The 25,251-nt window shown below is 26.5% G+C and overlaps 1 protein-coding gene across 1 annotated transcript; it reads left to right on the forward strand.

Annotated features, from left to right (window-relative positions):
* The first annotated feature begins 328 nt into the window (after nt 1-328).
* Nucleotides 329-22,496, forward strand: LOC112601853 (sialin-like). Its single transcript, XM_025349677.1, has 9 exons — nt 329-919; nt 12,166-12,350; nt 12,438-12,668; nt 13,834-13,918; nt 14,767-14,987; nt 19,072-19,218; nt 21,071-21,359; nt 21,541-21,626; nt 21,721-22,496. Exons 1-9 carry the CDS (start codon nt 913-915, stop codon nt 21,892-21,894), a joined length of 1,425 nt encoding a protein of 474 aa, XP_025205462.1. The 5' UTR covers nt 329-912; the 3' UTR covers nt 21,895-22,496.
* The last annotated feature ends 2,755 nt before the right edge of the window (nt 22,497-25,251 follow it).

Consider the following 25,251-nt stretch of genomic DNA (forward strand, 5'->3'; position numbering starts at 1 on the left):
CGTCACTATGGGCACTGTAATCGATGACGTTTAATGCAAACACATTAATAATGTCAAAATATTATACTAATTTTTACTGCAAACGTATATACGAATACACTCGCCGCGCGGTAGAAATTAAAATTTTTTTTTTTAAACTGTAATGGTTTTATAACTTTTTACAAGTCGCGCGCGTTCATCGTCGTCGACGTGCGTAACGATCAACAGCACTGCAAATTTCAAACAAAAATAATTTTATTATTATTACTAATATTGTTGCCACCACCATCGCCGCCGCTGCAGCCGCTGCCGCCGCCGTCGTTCGTACGCGTTGCAGTGGTGGTGCATAACCGCCAGTACGCCGCCGTGTGGCGTGTGCGCGCGCGTTTTTTTATTTCTCTTCGTCGTACGCTCGTCCAGCACGTCCAAATGCGATGCTTGTCGTCCGGTCTCTTCGGTCTCGGAACTGAACGCGATCGGTGTTTGTGCTCGATCGTGACGTAAAAACATTATCACACGTCTTACACTATTGGTATACCGTTGCAATTAGTGTTCACACCGTGCCCGTCAAACGTTATAATTATTATAAGACGATTCGTTTCGAATTCGACCACCGAATATTCATTCAAAACAATATCATCATCGCATCTTATTGATAATATTATACGTTGTTAGTATTCTAGTGTGCCGCATGGACGACCTGCCGATCCGCTGATCGACAACCACGCCGCCGCCACCACCGCCGTCGACCACCTGTGGCGCGCACGTGATCTTCTGCAGGTCTCGTTCAGGTCCAGCTCGGAAACGCCGAACAGTGCTGCTGTTCATCGCTTGTCATCCGTCGTCTCCGTACAATATTATTATTGCATTATTGCAATAATAATAGTTTACAATATTATACGCACGTTATAACGGACAACCGTCGTCGTCACGATGAGAGGTACGTACGGTGTATAATATTGTTATATACTGCAGTTTAATATGTTGCACGCGTACAGTATATTATCACGACGTACGATCCGACGTAAACTGACGGTTTTACGGGTGATGTGTTTTGCGAGCGTGCCACGCGACCTGAGAACCTATTGCTAAATGAGACTTCGATTCCAAGTCTAAGATATTATCTATTATTATTTTTATGTCCCCTACGGTGGTTAGAATATCTAGTTAAGCGTTGAACGTAATGAACATAAAATTGAGAAATAAAAATCAGTCCAAATAGTTTTTAATATTTTCTAAACGGGGTTTATAGTGTTTATTCCTAATACTGTACAGCGGTTCCCAAACTTTTTTGATTTATACATCTTTAAAAATAAAAAATTCAATTGTGCCTCCCTCGAAAATGAAACAAAAATTTTACTAGTGTATAGTACTATATTATATAGTAGTCTTATAGTGTATATGTGAAATATCAGTATTTTTATTGAGGCTCCCCTGTTAAGTGCTTGTACTTCCCAAGGGAACCGCGTCTCACATTTTGGGAACCATTGGTATAATCACTTGTTATATATTATTCACAATAGCCCACATAATTTGACGTTTAAAATATTAATAATGAAGAGAGTAGGAGGTACATTTTTAGAGACATTAAATGATTATTAAATAGTATATATTTGAGTAACCGTGTCTCTGATTTAATATAATATCTGTAAGCCCATTTTAAAAATAAAAATTTGGCGCCACGCCGCCACTTCACTACTTTCCTACCTCATCTTCACGAGCTTGACACTGGAGCGATTTTATGTTCATTTTTCCATAAATTATAAAATTAGTAACCGTGCTAGTCAATGGCGCCAAAGTTTATACTTATGTAAGGCAGCTGCCATACATATAAAAATTTGGCGGTAGGAAAAGATCCATAGAAGAATTATAAAAATGAATAGAAATATCACAAACTATTAAGTGATATTGCCCATATTTGGTGTTAAAGATCTATGTTTTCGTTGAGCAGTAGACACAAAATAGTTCATAGTAATACAAATAACACGTACGTATTGGCTGAAAAAAGGAAAGAAAGATAATCAAAAATAAGACATTAAAATAAAAGTGGGTGGGAAATTGTTTGTGTCAGGTTTCAAATTTGATTAACGGGTTGGATGATGGTGGTAGATTGGTAGAGGGGGTGGTAGTTGGAAATCCTTGCTATACATTTCATTTTGTATTTCGGCGCCACTGGTCCTAGAGTAGAGTTTGTACTACAGTCTTATTTTTGTATTCTCGTATATAAATTAAATAATATTAGTATAGGACACAAGCGCTCTGCAAAGTTATTAAAAATAGTAGATTTTTAGGGGATATGAATAATCCAAATTAAAGTAGCAAATAGCTTTCTCAATAATTTATATCGTATTGTTTTCATATTCTCTAATATAAACTCTCATGGTTCCCCCCCTCTCTCTCCCTCGATTTGCTTTATTACTTGTAACTTTTAATCAAGTTTTATATTTAATAAAAGTTAAAATTTTAAAAATAATATATATTAATACATTATTATAAAGAAATAAATATCAAAGAATGTCCGAGTTGCAACAATGAGCTTAACACGACTATAAGTGTACGTATCTTACAACACATAGATATAATACTAAAACTTGGCCAGTTGCCATAAAATTACATCTGTCGCTCCAAAAGCATGTGCCTCGAAAACGTACTTAAACTGAAAATTTACAATGATAATAAATCAATAAATAAACATATTGTCACGTTATATACTCCACTTTTTTATTCGTTGTTTTTTTTTAGATTTTTTTTTTCTTTATTTTGTTGTATTACTCATGCAGCGTTGTTTTATTTGTTATTATAATAAAATTAAAAAAAAATTTTTTTTTCCTTAATGTATTTTACTATCATTTTGTTAATGTTATACTGCCAATACTCATAAAGCCTGACATAGCATAAATATGTATATATACCTACGATCTACCGCTAATATAAATATTACTCAAATTATTGTTTTTTTTTTTTTTATTTAAATGATTAATAATGAATAATCTTTAAAATATAATGCTACTCTAAATAGGAAGAAAAAAATATTTTAAATTAAGTTTAATAGATCTTTTAATTTGAATTATAATATTTGAACAAATATAACCGATTAGTTATACATACGTGACTAAGTACCTTTAGCTTCTTAATAATGAATTTTATAATTGTAAGATATTTTAAACCTATTAAAAATTAATATTTTTTTTTTTAAAGGAATAAAAATTATGATAATATTAAAAAAATATAGTATACCTATGATAATTACTTTAGTTTCCTAAAATCTAAATAAAATATACATTTTGAATAAACTTAAAATCTTTATATTTAAAACAAATTTTTAGTATTTTGTACAAAAATGATTGTTATATTAATTATACATCACTAAATTGTATTTTATATTCATATAATTATAACTATATTGACTGCATGTATTGATTCTACATGATAATTTTCGATTATGTATATGAATAACCATAACAAAATTAATAACCATAATAGTTCAAAACAATAAAAGTGACAACATCGTTATCAGCTTTATTATATATTTATATATAATTGTATTTTTATTTTTAGGTAGATATCATTATATACTATACGTTTTTAAAATTGTATTAATATTTAATATTTTTTATTATTATAAATTAAATATTATTTGTCCCAAATTAAAGTAAAAGTAAAAAATTTACTTTATAACTTGTTTATTAATTAAGCAGTTTTTCAAATAACGTATATCATATTCTTAATTAAATTCTTTCAACATTATTCCATTTAAATATGTTTATACACTATAATTAATAGTAAAATCTATTGTATAATAAATACCTATTATATATTACCAATCATTAAGACGTATAAGTATTACTAGATTCAAAAATTACATAATAATTAAAAATAATCTAATCAAAATTAAAGTGCTAATCTTTTCAGTTTAACAGCATGTTTATGTTTATATCAGATTCGTATCCAGAGCTTTATTATGTAGATGATGGGGTAGAGGGGGCTGATAGAAATACTAAATAAATAAATGTACATATAATACTGCTATAGTGCTAATGTTATACTACATGGTATAAAATATTGCAAAAAAATGTGCTAAGATCTATTTAGCCTATAGGTAAAGGTATCGTTAGAGATAAAGAAAAAAGCTTGGCTTTTAATGTTTGAAAATAATGATGTTTATTGTTTATCCATTTTAATTTTTTGAAATTACCAATATGCTTTTAATGAAAGATTAAATTATCATACCAAACATAAAAGTTTATTTAATCATTATACACATAATTTCTATCAATTGTGGCACCATAATATTCAGGGGTACCGACAAAGTAAATAATTAGTGTGAAAAGTGTAAACAAGGTTTCTCATAACTTGTTCATATTATATAGCAATTAAACATTTTTAATTTTAATTTAAAAAATATATATAAAAAATAGGATGCATATCATTAGTCAATTTCGACAATTAATTAATTTTTATTTGATCTAAAACAATAGTTACACAGATTTATTGTAATAAAATAAAATTTGCCAGTTACAATAGAAATTATTGTGAATGGCTGTCACTAATCACTATAGTGTATCGGTGAAAATATTTTGAGTAAAGGTACTTTAGAGTATAATTTAATATATTTGAATTCTTAATCTTCTTTTAAATGTACGTAAATTTTGCAAAATTATTTTACATTTTACATTTTTACTTTCTACACAAGTTTTATACTCTTATGGTAGGAAAAAGATTTCCACTAAATTAAATAATGTTAATAAATTTTGTAATGCAACAGTTTTTTGAGTAATTCAAAATGGATCAATAAATTATGATTCGCACTGTTAAGACATGGCTCAAGCACGTGACATATTTATATTATACAAACGTTATTCATTAGCTATAAATTAGATGATTCATATTTTTAGTAAATATTACTAAATTTATGATTATTTAATAGGTAACTATGTATCTATTATATACAAGCTTTAGATAAGACTATTGGTTTGAAAATATGTTAGTTTTTATTGAAAATATTCTTTGTATAAGAAAAAATTATTCTTGCATAATAGATACACTTCAGTTATATTTACTCTTGTCAGTTTGACAGTTTACATACAAATGAAATTCTATGATAAAAAGTACCAGTAAACAAAACATTTATTACACTATAATACAGGACAAATTCAATATACTTACATCCAAATAGTTATAACCTGTATTTATATACCTACATCGGTCCTACACGGCACCACCTATTGCATCCTCAAAACTTATATATGAACTATGCCACTGTAGCTGTGTATAGTCTATAAAAAAATACATATAAATTAATTTACAAACTATCGACTTATTATAGACTATTAGATTTAGGGATGATATTTGAACATGTGTGTACTTATATATTTATATTTGTTAATACATAAAATGATTTATAGTACGGCTACAGCCTATTTGAAAACTTTTACATTTTTAAATTTATTCACTAGTTCTTCATAAACCAGGTCTTGATTTAAATACAAATTGTAAGAATAAGATTGTATTCAAAATGCACATGCAATATTTTAATCATACTTTTGCTTTTACATTATTCACATAATTGTATAGTTGATTATTCGGCGTATGAATCGTGTTAACTGTTTACTTAGATAACTTTTACACGAATTACATTTTAATTAAAATTGATTATTACTATGTATTCCAAATTTTGATAGAATTTCCACAATTTAATAATTTTTTTTTATTTTATCTAATATTAAAAAAATTATTTTTTTAATAAAAGTAATGAAACTGAAACTTATCTATGACAGGATGTAAAGATATTTTATGAATATGATGTACATTTTATATGTATCGCATTTTTTGGTCACAAAATAATTGTTTTTAGTCTTTAATAATAACAACAGCTCAAATAGAATTTTTATCTATTATTCTGCATTTGATAAATTAATCACGTAGACTAACAGTAATTGTCAGAAGTGATATTTTTGACTAGAACTACACTGTCCATATCCTACCATAGTTACTAAATTACACGACTACATGCAGTAATTATAATTGATGTTATGTATTTACAATTTACCTACTTATGAGAAATCTTATATTAAATAATCAAGTTATTTGATTGAAAGTAAAATTTTTATCTACAATAATAATTGCTTAAATTATTTAAAATATCAAATATTACTAATGTTTCAATAAAGAGATAAAATTTTGAAAAAATTTTGAAAAAATTTTATCATCTAGATATACCTATAAAGAGCTAATAAAAATTTTTGGTGAAAAATCAAGTATTAAAAGTTATTTATCTTTAAGTTCGCCAAAAAAAAACAAAATCGATTTTATTGAACACTTGCTTTATGTAAAAATGATATACTAGTTTTCCTTAATTTTTTGTTCTGTATTGTTTTACCAGGTTTTTTTTTTTTTTTTTAAAGTAATTGTAATTTTTTGACCTTATCAAAGTTTTTTCAATTAGATTAAATTTTATACCAAAAGGCAAAAATCACCACCAAGTGGAAAATGGAAGCATTTTAACTGCCTCAAAATGTGATGATTGATAGAAAAAACATACACCATTAGAAATTTTATTACACCTATATTAAAACACGTGAATTATAGGTATTATAAATAGTCTTTTATATTCAAAGTTATTGAACACATTAAAGAAAAACGAATTTTGATGACATAAAAATATCATTCTATACGTAAAACCTTGAGTTAATGGTAATCTATCGAATTATAAAAAGATAGAACAATAGACATAAAAATTATAAATAATTTTGAATAATTTTGAATTCATTATAAAAGTACATATCGTAGATTTGGTTATATTGAACTATTTTAGAATGAAATAGTATCAAACTAACAAATATGAATATAAATATACTATATAGCATTGCGTGTATTATAGGCATCTATATAGACTGTGTACTTCATACAATAATATGAATAGTAAAGCAAACAAATAGGTATAATGCATTTTTTTAAACTCATTTAATCTTATTTATTTTAATAATTCCTATATGACTATAATAAATAAAATAATTAAGTCTATTGATCTTTAAAAAAATATGTAATCATTTCAAAGACATGAGAAATCACTAAATCGGTACCTATCTATATTTTTATTGGGTTAACGTTTAGTAAGATTAAGATACCGTTATAAAATCATTTTATTTCTACATATGGTGCAAGAAAAATAAAATACGATTTATGAGCCTTAGCTTATGTATTAGTATTAATACTTGAGTATACTAAACACTTAATTCCTTGAAAAATAGATTGTAATTTAATATTTTTATTTCATTAAAAACTGAAGAAACTATTTTATACAATGTTTATGAAATTAATTTAGTAATTACTGATTAGTAATTTTTAATAACTAATTAATTAATTTTTTTAAATTATTATAAAACATTTTTAATTTATAAACTGAGCGTGTGAGGATAAAATTGTTTTTCACTATATCCACAAAAACGTCAATTGTCAATAAATAATAAAAAAAAATTATTTTGGATTTAAATTTTTTGTTTAGATATTATACTGGTTAATTATTGTAAACATGTTTTTTATAGTTGATATTTTACTAAGTATTTTCCTCAAAACACAATATTAATTGTGTTAACTATATTTTTTCAATAAAAATTAGCATAAAAGTTATGAAATAAAATATATTACATGTTCATTAAATGTTTTTGATTTAATAAAAAAAAAAAAAAACAACAAAGTAAATATATTAACAATTTCGATATATTTTAATATTAGTAAAACATAATAAACCAGTATTACAATAATCATATTTTTATGCAGTTACATATTTTTTATAGTTGATATTTTACTAAGTATTTTCCTCAAAATACAATATTCTTTGTGTTTAATATATTTTCTATATACAAATTAGCATAAAAGTTATGGAATAAAATACATTACATATTCATTAAATGTTTTTGATTTAATAAAAAAAAAAATTAAGTGAATATAGTTAATACAGTTAATATATTAACAATTTTAATACGTTTTAATAAAAGTTAAATATAGTAAAATAGCGTTAGGTACATAAATCATATTTTTATGTCGTTACTGCATAAATAAATAATATTTTAAAAATAAAATAAATTTTTTTTTTTAATACATTATATCAATTTAATAATTTCAAATTACATGTATAAATGTATATTATACATGTATTGTTTTATAATTGCTACAGTACCTACTTAGTACTGCAATTTTTAGAAGTTTAATAACATTTGGTATGAAATTATATGTACATGAAACGATTTACAAACTGTTTAAAATATTTCTAAAATTGCAACAAACTTTATATCTTTAATTCAAATACATAATTATATTATTATTATTATTATTATTATTATTATAAAAATACACAGTTTAAAATATTTCACTTATTATTAAGATGTATTTAGTAATTGAAATAAATTACTTTTAAAATATGAATATTCAAAATCATTTAATTTATATTATTAAAAATGGTTATATTCTTGATTAAATTTAGTATTAGAAGAATATTTCTGAATAATTATACAAGATCCAAAATAACCAACTTATTATTTTTAATTAAACTGTTACGTTAACATCATTAACATATTTGATAAAATTATTAAATATATTATTATTATGTATAGTTTATTTTTTATATTGATTTGATTATTTTTTATAAATTCTCAATAAGTGTAATACAATTTAAACACCATGCATGTCTGTGCATTTATTTATAATTTATAGTTTTTCTTTGATTAACTGAATAATAAATTCAGATCCCAGAATATCATTACAGCAAATTCTCAAATTTTTCCAATTAGCTAAAATAAAATCCCAAATTGAATTCCAATAATTTAATTATCAATGAAATTATGCTTATAATGAAATAGACACCAAATAAGTATTAATTCTCATTCTCTTTGTTGATAAGACAATAATTTGACGGTGAAAAGACCAAGTAATGTAACCCATACAAATGAGTAATAACATTTTCAGGAGTTACTAAAATGTTAATAGTTTTGTAAAACAATAATGCATGAAATTGTTTTGTTTAAATTTCAACAAAAATATTATTTGAGAGTGTCGCTTTACTTGTAAAATACGTGCATTTATATTATTTTATTTCTTCATTATTTTCACTTTAAATCTCTATTTCTTTGTAAGTGTGGATTATAATTGGTGTACACGCCGTAGTTTTTGTCGTATATCCGTATATTTTAGCCATTCTCATTAGTTTATAGCAGTGGTCCTCATGATGATTTTGGAAATGGCTAATTATTAATTTTGAAAATTAATTGCAGTCAATATACTGAGAATTAATTTGGATTTGCAAAAAATTGACTTTTAACAGGGACTTTGTTGAGTATTTATTTTTCCCGGATGTAAAAATTGTTAGTTACATTTTTAATGATAATAATAAAAAATATACGAATTAAAATATTTTTATTATAATTTCAATTTTAACTAGCGATTCATAGTTAAATCACTTTTATTTAAATACTAAATTTATATCGATAATTTGATTTAATATTGTTTTAATAAGATGGGCGTGCCCATCACAAAACTTGTTTAAATGCCCGCTTTAATATTGTAATAATATCGGTAGGTACTCAGTAATACAAAAATATTTAAAATATTAAAAAGCCGCATTTGAGTATAAAAAAATAAAAATACACGTCATTAATACGTGTATTAATTTGGTTGATAAATCAATAATAAAACCTACATCATTCTTCATTGCTTACGGGTATCATATTTAAGATTATATAATAAAACACCGATTAGATAATGATTATACACATTATCAATGTAGGTATATTAACGACATAGGCATATTTTTTTAACGTATAATTTAAATTATCATTAGTAAATATTTTTTACACTGATTGCTCAATAAAATTTTGATAGTTAATTTATTGATGTGTATATAGTATATATGATATATTTTTTTACAATTTTAATTTTTAATAAAAAATTCCCAATCTATAAATCATTATTTTATTTATTTTTTTACAATAAGCTTATGAATGGTATGTGTGGTGCGGATTACATATAATTGAATGATAAAAAAAATTACTCAATAGTTTGATTAGATTTACCTGATATTAATTAAGTATTAGTTTTTATTTATGAGATTTTATTGCACCATTGACGAATTAAACATCTAACTGGGTTTCCTGGGATAATATTTGAGTTGATATTTCTAATGTGGGAGCTTGAATAGTTGATTTAGCGAGATCGAAATTTTTCATAGAAAGTGAATGCAATTTCAAATATTGTGTCTGTGTGTAGGTAAATGTGCAGAGTATGATAAGAGATGTAAAAAGGGGTACTGTTTTTCGGTGGAGTTAATTGAAATAGCTGGATTTTTTTGTAAATTTGATGAGTTGGCTGCTTTTTACAATTTAATGACGTAAGACCTGATCAGCAAATGGTTTACAAATAATTAATTTATTAAGGTTGATATTTGATTTTTTTTTATTTCATAGAAAATATAGGTTACTGTATCTTTGAGTAATAAATTGCTTTACTTTTATGTTGTGGCTCCTCCAAGTAGTTTCTTTAAAAACATATCCGAGTAACGGATGCGATAGGAATTACGGAGTTGTTGAAAATTATACTTATTAAAATATATTTAATAATTTAATTATATAAAAATGCATCGGAAAAAATCTAACAATTTAAATAATATTTAAAAAATAGAAGTTATATATCTATTGTAATTATAGATACATCATTACGAATAATACCAATGATGTGCTTAAAAGTAATGTTCTTTGTCTTGCATAATTTTATTTAAATACTCATTTCGGTTTCGAATTCGAGTAGGTACACTGTACCCAATAATAATTTAGTAAAAAATATTGTTACTGTTTTTACGATATGAATATTTATGACTTCAATCAAGTAGCGTATTACACTATTATTATTAACTCACTCAAACTTAAAAAATACCAAATATTATATCTATATGTATTGATCTGGAAAAACGTGTTAATTGTAACAATAAATTTCCGGTTTGGTATTTTTTCTGACTGTAATTAATAGGTCAATATGCATTTTAAAGGTCATTTTTATTAGTTCTTGTAATTGTATATTTTGACCTTAGTTCTAGCCCCTAATTATGAAATGCATCTATTATCGAAATTGTTACAAAGTTGCAGTATTAAATATTTTTTTTTTTTGAAAACTTGGTGTTTATAATAAGCTTAATGTAAAATAATAATAACGACAAATAACCATAATGTAGTAATGATCCAACACTTGAAAGATCTATATTGTATCTCCGCGAATATGAACAATTTTTGTTTGTCCATTAATATAGCTAAATAGGTATATTATAATAGATGATAAACTATATTAATTCAACTTAATAACTTTGAATAAAATTACATGTTACAAATTGTAAGTCAACATTTTAAGCAATTGTGATAGCGGTTTATCACCCAATTCAGATTATAATATTTAAGATTATTAGCGGTGTTACGGCCTGCCTCACGGTGCTTTTAAATATCCTTAATCGTCTATACGGTTGCTTACCCATCATACTGCAAACCTTTAAACGAGCTCTTTTGACGGACCCCTTACATATGATACTATCGAGAAAAGTTGATTATGGCGATTTAGGCTTAACAATATAATTTGGTATGCTTAGCGTTAGCGACCTGTTACCTTTTGCGGTGATTATCGACCTTAACTTTTTTTCTCCGTTGAGACGTTACGTCTTAGACGTATAGTTTATGTTAAATTATTTTATTGAAATAGTACGATAATGTGCACTACACTCTTTACGCTGGCCTTAGCATGTTTGTGTTTGTAATTGGTTGATTAATTGTATCGCCAGACCCACTTGTGTGTAACGTACATAGGTATATTGATATTATTGTATAAATTTATTGGGTACACAACATAAATATCGTTTTGTATACCGTATACGTAAATTGACTAATGTTTTTAAAAATGTCTACAAAAATTACAGAATAATCGCGATGATGTTTGATAGTTATATATGTACAAGTTACACTACATAGTATAATAATTAATATGGTACCACCATACAAATGACCAAATCAATCAAATGAACTAAATTAAATGATTATATTATTTGATAGTAAACAATTTAAGTCACGTTAAAGAACATACTCATAATAGTTATGATTGAAATATAAATAATATTCTATGATTATTATTTATCACGTCGTATTTATATCGTTGCAGCTACCGTTTCACTATGGTTCCTGGTTTTCGCCGGATTCGCGTGCAACTACATGATACGTATCAATCTAAACATCGCCATAGTGGACATGACCACGGCGAAGAGCCGAGGTCAGAGTATACTGATGTGTGGCAATTCAACAGTCAGTTCAAATTTAACCGCTAGAAAAGATTTCGTCGTCAAAAAAGTAATTTAATCACGCCGTTGTAGTTTATCAAACGCGCGGCGAGTTGTAAGCGTGCAAAATCAATCATTGATTTCTTTATTATTTCAGACAGATTTCGAGTGGAACGACAGTGAACGGGCCAGCGTACTCGGATCATTTTATTGGTTGCATTGGGCATTACAATTACCAGGCGGGCTGCTCGCGCGACAATTTGGCGCTAAACGCATTTTTGGTCTGAGTAATTTGTTCATGTTCGTCATGTCACTATTAATGCCGGTCCTCGCCCGGTGGGACATAAAAGGACTTATCATAGCCCGAGTGTTACAAGGGTTCATCGGGGTAAGTGCTACACTTTTTTGATTTTATGATTTAGATCAGTGTTTCTCAACCGGTGTTCCGCGACACACTTGTATGCCGCGAACTGGTTATAGACGTACCGCGACCGTGGTTCATGCATTTAGATTTAGTGTTATTAGGTATTAGTTTTTAATTATATAATAAATTAATAATAAAAATAATAATTAAAATAAAAATATATTTTTTTGTTGGCTTCTTATTATTTTATTATTACAGTGTTCCGTCAAACTATATAGTTATAAAAAATACGCCGTGACCATAAAAAGGTTAAGAATCACTGATTTAGACAGTAGCATAACCGACTACAGAACCGAAGCATGTAGCGATATTAGATATGGGAGAATTTTTTCTGAAGGGTCCTATGTTTTGTGCCTTCTACTGACGTAAATGCTAATGAAAATGATAATATTGAGATATACGAGTATAGATAGAAAATAATATAAAAATGGAAAAACGTATACCAATATTTTTTGTATTCGATCCTGATTTTATACTATCTGACTACAGTAATAATGAAATCTGGTATAATTTATACCTATATAACTCGTTACACTGTGCATTGGATATTTGGTTGATCGTTTTAAAATTTAAATTACTTAGATTTGTTGTCTACTTGTAAAATTTAAATCAAATTAAATTATACCCATTTGATAATATTACAGTATGAGAGTAAAAAAATAATTTATAAAGTATAATATTATGATTGTTACGAAAATAATTAAGTCCGGGGGCGTTTGCGTATTGGTATTATATGACGATATATTTTATGTACTATCTGGCAAAACAATATTCATAAACTATTAAGTATTTGTACGAATAAATTAAATTTTATAAGCATTTAGTTAATGGCGATATAATATTTTTTTTTACAGTAAATTTTATTTATTTATAAACTATTTTATGTAATATTGATATTTACATGTTATTATTGTGCTTTTTCCGATCGCGACTGTACCTACTACCTACTCGTATAGAGTTCATACCAATTTAAACATAATATTTTATTAGTAATATTATATTCTGTAATGATACTATAAATCATGATTCATGATAAATACATTTAATAATAATTATTATTTATATTATTATATTATAGTTTATTGATAATTAATAATAATAATAATAGTTGTATGTCAATTAATTATAGGGTATGGCATGGCCGTCGGTACATCATCTAACCGCGCATTGGGTACCGCCGAACAAGAGGAGCAAATTCATTACTGCCTATTTTGGTCATTATTTAAATTAATATTTAATTTTATCATTATTTAATATTTTAAACCTGTTATTCACATTTTTTAAATTTTAACTTAAAGTGACTGCAATATTAATACATCATTATTATAATATGGTTGTGATTTGTGGCAAGGAAGTTGTTGCATTACAATAATGTTCTTACTGTTATTTACATTTTATATTTTATACTCTTTCAAAAGTATTAGTAACAACCTATAAATGCATAGTCATCAAATTAAAATTTGTTAACTAAAACAAAATCAAAATATTAAAAATAAAATATTCTGATTCGTTGTGTGTTTATAAAGATTAATGCGTATTTCTTAACAAACATTACAGTTTATTTTAAATAAATCATCTAAACATTGTTATCTAATAATTTTTTTAAATACATTATGTTTTAATATTATATACGATTTGCCTTTAAATTACATATATTATAAGAACGTGAATTATAATATTTTAGTTCAAAATATATCCTATGACCATATAATATGTACTAAGTACTTACTAAAAACTAATAAAAAATTATTATAAGTGTGCGAGGGTGCCTGCGTATTAAAGGCCATGCCCCAACCCCCGCTATTTTAGTTAATATTAAGTAGTAAATGTTTTATTACCTACTTGCATGGCTTAAATATTATTATAATATAGTCTTATACTTTTGAATTCCCCCCCCTCTCGGCTTATAATTCTGCGGGCGCCCTCGTAACTCTGTGATCTTAGTGCCACAACAATAATAAACCTATTTAATAATAATATGATGTTGCTATCACTCTTTCTAAAATATTGTATCCTACAATAATTTATAATATTTTTTTTTTTTTTTTTTTTAATTTCAAAGGCAGTTCGATCGGCGTGGCTATTACGTTTCCGTTCTGCGGATTCATACTGGAGAGATTGGGCTGGTCGTACGTTTTCTATACCACAGGTGTGATCGGAATATTGTGGTTTTTGGCATGGTGGTTGTTCGTGTACGATACGCCCGCGCAACATCCTTACATATCCGAAGTCGAACTTGTGCAAATTACTAGTAGCCTTACAAACGTAGTGTCCACTACAAAGGTATTATTATTTTAACAATATAAAGTACGAAACGTTTAGACCAGAATTTTTACCATAATATTATCAGGGTGATTACTTAGATTTTTTAAAAAACAACTTCGACGAAAAAATATATATTTAATTTTAATTTTTAATTTTATTTAATTTTATTTTAACACTCTAGAGAAGAAATAAATAGTATAGTAGTAGAAATAAAAATAAATGTTTTATATTATAAAATTATTTCAAAACTATTCTACAACATATTTACATAATAATTGTTCGTTAAACATACTAAATAGGTCATTTAAGTTCGGTTAAGCAATATCACTTTTTAAATTTGATTAACGAATCAAAGAAACAAAATCAAAATTTGGTACAGACTTATATTCATCTAAAAAACTAAACTCGAGACTGAACTTGACATTATTAGTGAAGCAGTTTGGAACTAAAAAAAGAACAATGATTTATTGAGTTAAAAGCAGTTACTTTAGAGTTTATTCTTTTTAAGAAATGGGGACACGATATTTTTTTATTGATTATTTTACGCATAAAAGCCACTTCATTGAACAACTGTCTGGAAGCTAATGGTTCAAGACCTAGGAAATAGCCTCCAAAGAGACATCATTATGGCGGCCAAGCTTATGTGTCATTACTCATTACTCTTAAAAAGTGTCATGGGATTTTATCCAATTTATCAATTAAGTTATTTTTATTAGGGAACCCTATCACTGAAAAAATTCTAATATTAGCTTCACAAGAAAGCAATAAAACACTTTAAGACACTTAGTGTCTTTAAATCAGAGCAGTTTCGTTTTAAAAAACAATAGCACGTAAGGCTTTCCTGAAAATAGTTTGAGTATTAAATGTCAATTATAATGACAACCGAACGCCTAGATCCTTTATGGTAGAAATTTTTAATTTTAGACCATTTATTTTATATATAATTGTAGGTTTATTACCTACTTTGGCAATTGAATAAAAACAACTTTATATTTTGAATGGTTGACTGAAAGACTATTTCAATCATGTCATTTGATAAACCCATCTAGGTTACATTGAAGAAGAGTTTAATTCTCGATTAAGTTTATAGGTAGAAAGATCTTCAAGTCATTAGTGAATAATAAGTATTTATAAAATTTGAATCCAATATCGTCCATGAATAGAATTAACAAAAATGGAGGAGACAAATAGTCTCTCAGAGGTACATCAGGTGGAGCAGCAGCGTTATTTGATAAATAGTTATCTGCTTTAATACAGAATGATATATTAGACAGGTAGAACGAAAATCACGATAATAATATATAACGTATGCCGAGTTTTTGAAGTTCTAATACCAAAGTCCAGCGGCTAACTATACCGAATGCTTTTTTAATATCGATATAGGTTGCATCTACTCTATTATTTGTTTGTATAACGTTAATTAAATATGAATAGAATACAATGTTTACTTTGTTTTTTATATTGTAATCTGATTTCGACAAATATTTCATAATAACTTGCAATTTTCAATTGTTTATAAGCTTTATGTAAAGCCGATTGGTCCGTAATAATAGTTTTAATTTATAACTGAATCAATTAAGAAATTTAGAATGGAGAATTGATTTTTTTGGTATGAATTCATTGATAATTACAAAAACAATTTCATAAAATTTATTGTAAGCGGAAACAATATATCAACGCAATTGTAAAAAGATTTCCAATCTACCGGAGTTTAGCTTTTAAATTATTTTTGAATGTTTTGATTTCTTGAAGTTATATGAATCAATAAGAAAGTTTTTATGAATGTAATTATTTTTGATCAACTTGAAATTGATTGTTTATGAAAATATGAAAATTGTCTACAAGGATTAAGAGATCATTAATGATTTTGAGAAATGTCGATGTTTGGCATGTTGGAAAGCACTAGGTCTAATTAGAATTTTGATATATTAATAAATGACCAAATTTATCTAAGGTAAGGTGGACAAAAAGTATAACGGAATTTTCAGAGTATCTACCAACAAATTGTAGGCCATCAATATTTGAAAAAATATGAAATTCGAGTAGATTTTAGTCACCCATAGTAGCTGTCATTATACTTAGATAAAATAAGGTCAATTGATTGAACATGGTTAGAGTATATCATAAAACTAGAACTATTTGGAGGAATGTCACAAGCTTCTAAGACTACTTTTTCATAAAAATTCAATTTAATTTCAAAAAAATCTACTCAACATTTATACATAGGGAACAGCTATTTTGGATGCTAAAAACAGTAAAAAAGTATTCTTAATAAAAATTTGTAACAACGCCTCTCTTCAAATACAAGATATCATTTAAGTTTCTTTCAGTCCTAAAAATATCAAACCCAGTGAAACCTAGGTTATTGCAAGAAATTTATTCATTTAACCATATCTTAGTAATCGTGAAAAAATTTTAGTTAAAAAGTGAGACGTTGCATCTAAGTTCATTTTATTTTGTCCGGAGACCATGTATATTTTGATAAAAAATAACACTGAAATTATTAATTATCTTATAACAATTATGAAAATATTTACATTTTTACCCCTCTAGCAAAGACTTGGTTGTTTTGAATGAGTTGTGAAGTTCCACAGATGTTTTTTATTACCAGTTGTTTTGATCAGATTCTCTTTCACAAACAATTCTGACTGTAGCTGCTTTAATAATGCCTGTAATCGATACTAATTAAGTACCAGCAGTCAATTGACCGTAAATTAATTTTAAACTTGAATTACACATTGAAATTGGAATCCTATTTTATAAACCAAATTTACCTAAGCATTTAGCTCAATTATTGATTTAGATATTTTCCAAAGATAATTCGGTTAATAAATCTTTGCAAATAGATATTGAAATTGATAGTCTGGTACATTCAACAAAATAAAATTTTTTTCTCTGGACATTCTGTCTCTGAATTCAAAATAAACATCGAGATTGTTAATTTGAGGGGCTAATGTGGGGGTATTTTCTAGCTTAATTGTGCTTTATTAGTGAGAAATTCATTTAGAGTGATTCAAGTTTAGTGAAGTAGGTATTATGTGAGGAAATAGTCGATTGAAATTTGCAAGGTATTCAATGACTTAGCCATATTAAAATTAGTAAATTCCTTTTTGAAAATTGATTATGTATTAATTATTAATTTTCTTAATTGCTATATTTTTTTTTCTTTTCATGATAAGCGTAATAGTAATGGAAATGACAGGTAATAAATGTTAAAAGTGGGTATTAAATATTACTAAATAGGTAGAATGGTCTTAAGCAATTATGCACAGCTTATTTAATTATAAACGGGCGATAAAGCAATAACTTGCTAATACAATACAATTAACAGATAATACGCACCGATATAGAGCGCTATTGATTAAAAAATTACGTACCTGATAGGCGTTCGTATAGACAAGTTACCTGATTCTTCTTATTAAGACAGATAGGCAAAAGTTAAATTATTAATATACGAGTAACATACGAGTAGATATTTTAGACGGTCCACTCGAAATCGACAATTAGTTTATTTACGTATTTTTACTTTATTGTATTGGTATAAGATTATGACTTATGAGAATCAGAAAAAACCATTCATTATCTCAAGAGAAATATAAGTTTTTATGAAAAATGACACAAAAACACGTTAATTTCTTACGACCGATATAACTGTAATATATACACAATAAATATAATATATTTTTAAATTTCGTAATGAGAGAAATAAAAAGGAATACTTTTCTAAAATAATTAACCTACTTATATGGGAAGGTAAATATCGAATAATTAATTATTTAATTTTTATTACCCAAGTACTAAAAAATTGGCGATTTCCTAATAACATATTGTACATTTGTACCTATAAATCGACCATAACTTATTTTCGTTTTTACCACTTTATCATTATCATCTTAATAATAACTTTATATAAGACTTCAAATTACACATGAAAAAAGATTTTTGTTTAGTTTTCAAAATCAGAAATTCCTCTAGAAAAATGAATATAATAAACGTGGAACGTAATTGTAGCCGAGCGCAAAAATTACCGATTCAAATAATGAGTTCCAAACTGCAATTTGATGGTTAGTCCGACATTTTCATTCCGTTTTTCGTTTTACAGTTACCAATACCGTGGAAAGCTGTGCTGACGTGCGTACCGTTCTGGATCGCACTGTCTATCCAATGGAGTACCGGGTGGGCTCTGCACACACTCATGACGCAGACTCCTACCTATCTGGTACTAATGTTCGGGTGGAATCCGGAAAAGGTAAATATTATTAGAGTTAATTTGTCAACGTTATTATTCACATAATAAAATCTTTATCGGCTTTTTTTCACACAAAACGCTTCTGGAATCAGAATTACAAGTTAGTCACGTACCTAGATACTGTGCGAGATTATTAAAAATGCCAATAATTTCATTTATACGACCCAGATTTATATGAAAAAAAATTTTTTTTTAAATTAATAAACTATATAATTATAAGTAAAAATATTACATAATTTAAATATTTGTATAGATAAGTTTATTAAAAAAAAAAATGCAAAATAACATTTTTTTTTTTATGACATAGCGTTCAAAAGTATTATACAATCTAAAGAAAATGCATGTAGGTAGATATTTATAAATTTACCACTTAAAAATCCAATATTTTTCGCTTCATCGATGACTTATCTTACTTATTTATGATTAACAATAGATATTTTTACAGGTGTAGAAATGACTATTTTAATGAATAATAATAAAACTATGATTTTTATTATTATTATAATTGTAGAATATTTAACATTTATGAAACTATTCAGAAATATGTAATTAGTATGCATTTACATTCAAATATGCAAAAGATTTAATCATAGAATATGCATTTGCATATAAATCCTAATCTTAGGCATGAGAATAGACACAAAATACAACAGTTACTTGTAAAATGTACATCTCACATTATAATAGTTAAGTAATAACAAATGTTTTTGAAAGAACTTCTATGTTTATTTATGAAATGATATCTAACGTATTAATTATTATAGTATTTTTATAGCTTCCTATATTTAGTTAAATTACTCTTCATGAGTGATCATATTTACGAGAAAGATGCTGTTTGTAGCACTTTAGTTTTAAAAGGATAAAATTGGGTCAATATTGCTTTTATTTACTACCACCATATACAGTGGAACCTCGCTATTTCGAACTTCGGTATCTCGAAGTTTCTGTACGTCGAATTTTTTCTTTAATCCCGATCACTTAGTATTGGATTTACGTGTTAAGTTATTTCGGTATATCAAATTTTCATATGTCGAATTTTTTTATAAATCGAAATCATTATCTAGTACCCACCGCTTATTATGATTCAATGACTCTAATATAGGTATGACAGATAAGATAAAGAATAAAATGCCCTGACTATGAAACATAAGCGATAAATGACAGAATTCTACTTTCATAGAAAATAATGTATACTTAGAACTTAAAACTTACCCAAATGACGAATACTAATAACATGTATACGATATATAAATACACATTTTTCTCAATTATTAAATATTTTTGTTTCAAATTTTATTTATGTTTTAAATTCCTTCGGTAACTCGAGGTTTTGATTTTTCGAATTTTTTTTTTTCTTGGTCCCTTGCGACTTCAAGATACCGAGGTTTCATTGTATTTAGCAAAAAATCTAGTTTCACAAAGATTTAGCGAATCGTGTAATTGAACGTATTTATCGTATACCAGTGAATATTCACTTTTAGCATTTAATCATAATTCATCACCACCTCTACAATTATCGGAAAATTCAATTATTTTCAAAACTTAATGTACGTATATGAAAATACTAGGTAGTTGTATCATGATGTTTCAATCAGTTAACTTGCACATAGTAGTACTTTTTAGGTATTTGATATATTATTATGAGCAGGTACAACGTTTGAAAACCGCGCTGAACTTTATTATGTACACATAGTTATAACTTATATAAACCTATTCGTGCAACCAAAATGAGCCTCTGTAGTCGATTCGACAATAAACCGTTTTTATTTCTTAAAGGTCAAACACTATAATATGTAGTCACGGCGAGTCACGCATAAATGTATACATTTTCGATCCTTTTTTTCCTCCCTAGATCGGCCTTTGGTCCGGCTTACCGCATCTCACCCGTTTCGCGTTCTCGCTGTGCCTGTCGTTCGCCATCGACTCGCTCATGGCCACCGGCCAGTACAGCCGAACTTGCGTGCGTAAGATATCGACCACCATTTGTACCGTGGTGCAAGCCCTCCTCATCGTGGCCATAGTGTATTCGGGTTGCGACACGATTTTGGTCAACGGATTCCTGCTGCTGGCCATGACAGTCAGCGGTGCTTCTACGTCCGGACCACTGTCCATAATGGTCGACTTGTCACCGAATTTCGCCAGTAAGTAATCGCTAATCATAGTTCATAGTCCGATCAACACACTATATTATAATATTATTCGGTCGTATACAGTTCGTAATAGACAATAGTATAGCACCTAAGTAATTAAATCGTGTAACGACTTTTAAATTTTTCGTAAAAATCAAAAATTGTCTAAAAAAATATCTAATCCTGTTTTTAGGCGTGCTCCAAGGATTCAGCGGTATTACCGGAGTCATCCCGGGAATGATATCGCCGTTTGTGCTCTCTTATTTTACGAACGACAACGTGAGTAACTGCCTATTTACTTATATTTTAATCTTATCGCACTACTAAAAAATATTGATTATACACTTACACTGATCGATCGTCGTCGTTTCAGAATACGCTCGAAGCGTGGCAACACTTTTTCGCCCTGAGCGGCGTGCTAATAGCTATCCCGGGACTCCTGTACATTTTCATCGGCTCTAGCGAACTTCAACCGTGGAATAGTCCCATTCCGGCCGTCGATCCAGAATCACCGTTCACCAACGGCAACGCTACTGTCAAAAAATGATTATTTTAACAGCGCGTAGGTAGAGTAGATACCTATGTGATTAACCGAATCAACCGAATGACCTGCAATTTCGTATTTTTTTTACAATATTATTATTTATATTTACCTGATACCTAACTAATCAACATTCGTATAGAATACTGAATATTATATGGATTTGAAATCCGGGGGGGGTGAATATACATAGTTATACAAAATAAATATAGATGTATAATATAAAAACAATATTGCAGGTTTTTGTGCATGTATTTAATACGATTGTAGATATTAAAAAATATCTACATTTTGATAAATTATCTATGCATATTATTAGATCGCGACCTAATCCATTAGATGCGATTATCTACAACCGCATTTATATTGATTATTATTATAAACCGAAGAAAATAACTTATAGGCAAGTACAATATTTCCACTAATCCGTCAAAGAACATTATTTAGAACCTTCAGTACTAATACATGATTTTATTATAGTAAGTATTACCATTGACATGCGCTGACATGAATTTCGGAAGGGGGCGGGGGTACTTACAATATTTTTGGGCACTTTTTTTATTAATTTGGACCTTTTTTTTAACAAGACATGTACACGTGATTAATGTACAAATAAATATTACTTACAATTTATCTTTTATTGATTAGGTAACTCATTTTTAAATTTAATAATAATAAGTAATCTATAATATAGATTATATTATAATGGTAGAAAAAAATAACAATAAACATATTTTAATTTTTTTTTACATTTAGTATTTGATTGTATCAATACAACTATTTATTTAAACATTACCATTACTATTATATACGTACGATTTTTTTTTTTGGGTAGAATACATTTTTAAAAAATACTCAAAACTATTTTTTTTAATTCTAAGTTGTTTTTAATTTTTTCTTTCCGTTTTTGAAAACCGGTACCCTTCTCTGCGCACGTCTATTGTATGACCAATCATTAATGCCCAAATTGTATTGTCTGATTCTATTTTAATAAAAGAAATTTACAACAGTTAACCCTAGTTTTTCAATTATTTATTATAGTATTAATTACATACTATACAATATCTATTCAAACAATATGGTCATTACTCGATATTTAGAAATATCAATTTTTAGTAAATATTCAACCACTGCATTAATCATATGACTAGAAATTAAATTTAAATAAAATAAATATAGGCCAAACATCGGCCAGCTACCAAAAAAGTACCTACTAAGTAAATATATTTGTATATTAATATTTTGGTCTCAGGAGTCAGGAATGGCAAGTACAAAACAAATGTGTTTCTTATAAGTACAATAAATAATAATATACTATTATTATACGTGACAGTGTATAAAATATACATTAAATTAATTAGTATATTTTTTATAAATTATGATTATTATATTTTATTATTATTTTTATGTTGTATATAACAATTTAATATGATTTATAATATTTTTAAACTATAATAAATAAAATATTTTATTAAATTTTTATTCTTCTTGTTTTAAAAAAAAGGAGAATACTAGTTAATCGCTCTACTGTACAGTAGAGTTGTCGACTCTGCCAACTGTATCTATTCAATAAATAAATGACTGGTCATTGTAATACACAAATGTGAAATGGGGGTAGGTACTTTAAATTTTTATTAAATGACTCGTTATACATACAAATTATTTTAAACGAAAACATTCTTTCAATATAAAATATTACCGGGTATATTTTAAATTGAATTATATACTAGCTACTTATTTTATTGCTATTATAGTAATTTATTTTACTAGGTATTAGTATTGTAGGTATTAGGTAATACTGTAATAGAGGTTGAATTAATTTTTACCGAAAACGTTGCATTAATCATATTATTTACATTTAGTTATTGTAATAGTATTCATTTATACAATTTATGAGTATTATTGTTATAACTTATAAACTTATGAATCAATAAACGCCTTACTATAGAATCATATAAATAAGTCAATGATATAATCATAAAATATCATGAACTTAATTTACATGTTTTGAAAATGTCAATATAAGAATATATGTATAAATTTTAAGTTCTTGTAAATACCTAATAGTTTTGAGTTACAACAAAATAACTAAAATCATTATTTTTTGTTTAAATATTTAATTAGGTCCAAATTTAAACAAATTAGAATAAAAAAGTTATTTTTAATATTTTGAAAATTAATTCATGTTTATTAAAATGCTAATATGAATTTTCGGTAAAAATTTCTAATCTCAACATTAATTCTTTTTTTAGTTAAAAAAAAGAAATTAAATTGAATTTTTCAAAAATTACGTAAAAATGTGATTTATTATTTCCGGTTTATTTGAAAAGTGCCAACTCGGAATTTTTTACTTTTAATTTTGACCCTAACTCTCTAAGTACCAATTCAATCCAATCTTCTACAAAGAAAACCTCTAAGTTTAAAATTGGAGCATTATTACTACAGGATGATAACAGATACAAAAACTAAAAGAACTCATAAAAATCAAAACATTCATCAATCGCTCTACTGAGTATCTAAAAATTAAAATTAATATAATATAAATAAGCATAAGTGGCATATTTTCATAAAACTATTTGGTGTTTTTCCCAGTCACAACTCACAAATATCAGGTATTTGAGAAGCTTTTAGTTGTGAGTAAAATTGATAACAGTTTTAGTAAAAAATATTGTAAACTTTTAAATATTAAAAATATTCTATGAGATACCTAATAAAAATTGAAAAATTTTGGTTTCATGTTTAAAAGTATTTTTGATTTTTTCAATGTTCTTGTCTTCATTTTAATAAACATGAAATATTGTTTTATTAAATAATTCAAGGGGTACTCAATCATCAGAGCGGTGAGTACCCATATTGTTAACACCTATATAAATAATATATAATTAGATATTAGCTATGCTTTGATTCATATGGGAAGGGTCAACATTATAATATTAAACTTAATATTATGTATATGATTTTTATTTTTTTAAACTTAAAATCATCAAATACAATAAACCATTTAAAGCAATCTTAGGTAGGATAGTGATAAATAAGCCAAAATAAAATTAATTAAAATTCAATTACATTTATTATTTAATAACTAAAAAGTATTTTGGTAAATTTTGTTGAAAAATATAAAGATTAATTAAAATAAACAATTAACTAATAAAGATGTGTTAAGTAAAAATACAAAATTAAACCTAATAAACTTTTTTTTTACTAAAAATGTAAAAATAAAATTATTTATCACAGATTAAGATAAGTAGAACATTAATACAATATAAAATTCAAGAATCATTAAAAGGATTTTATATAAAAATAGTAATAATACTTATTTGATTTTTGAAATCAAAAAAGTAATAATTGGTATTTAAAAAATAA

This window comes from Melanaphis sacchari, unplaced genomic scaffold (assembly GCF_002803265.2).
Source record: "Melanaphis sacchari strain LSU unplaced genomic scaffold, SCAv2.0 Contig7_pilon_pilon, whole genome shotgun sequence".
NCBI classification, from domain to species: Eukaryota; Metazoa; Arthropoda; class Insecta; order Hemiptera; family Aphididae; genus Melanaphis; species Melanaphis sacchari.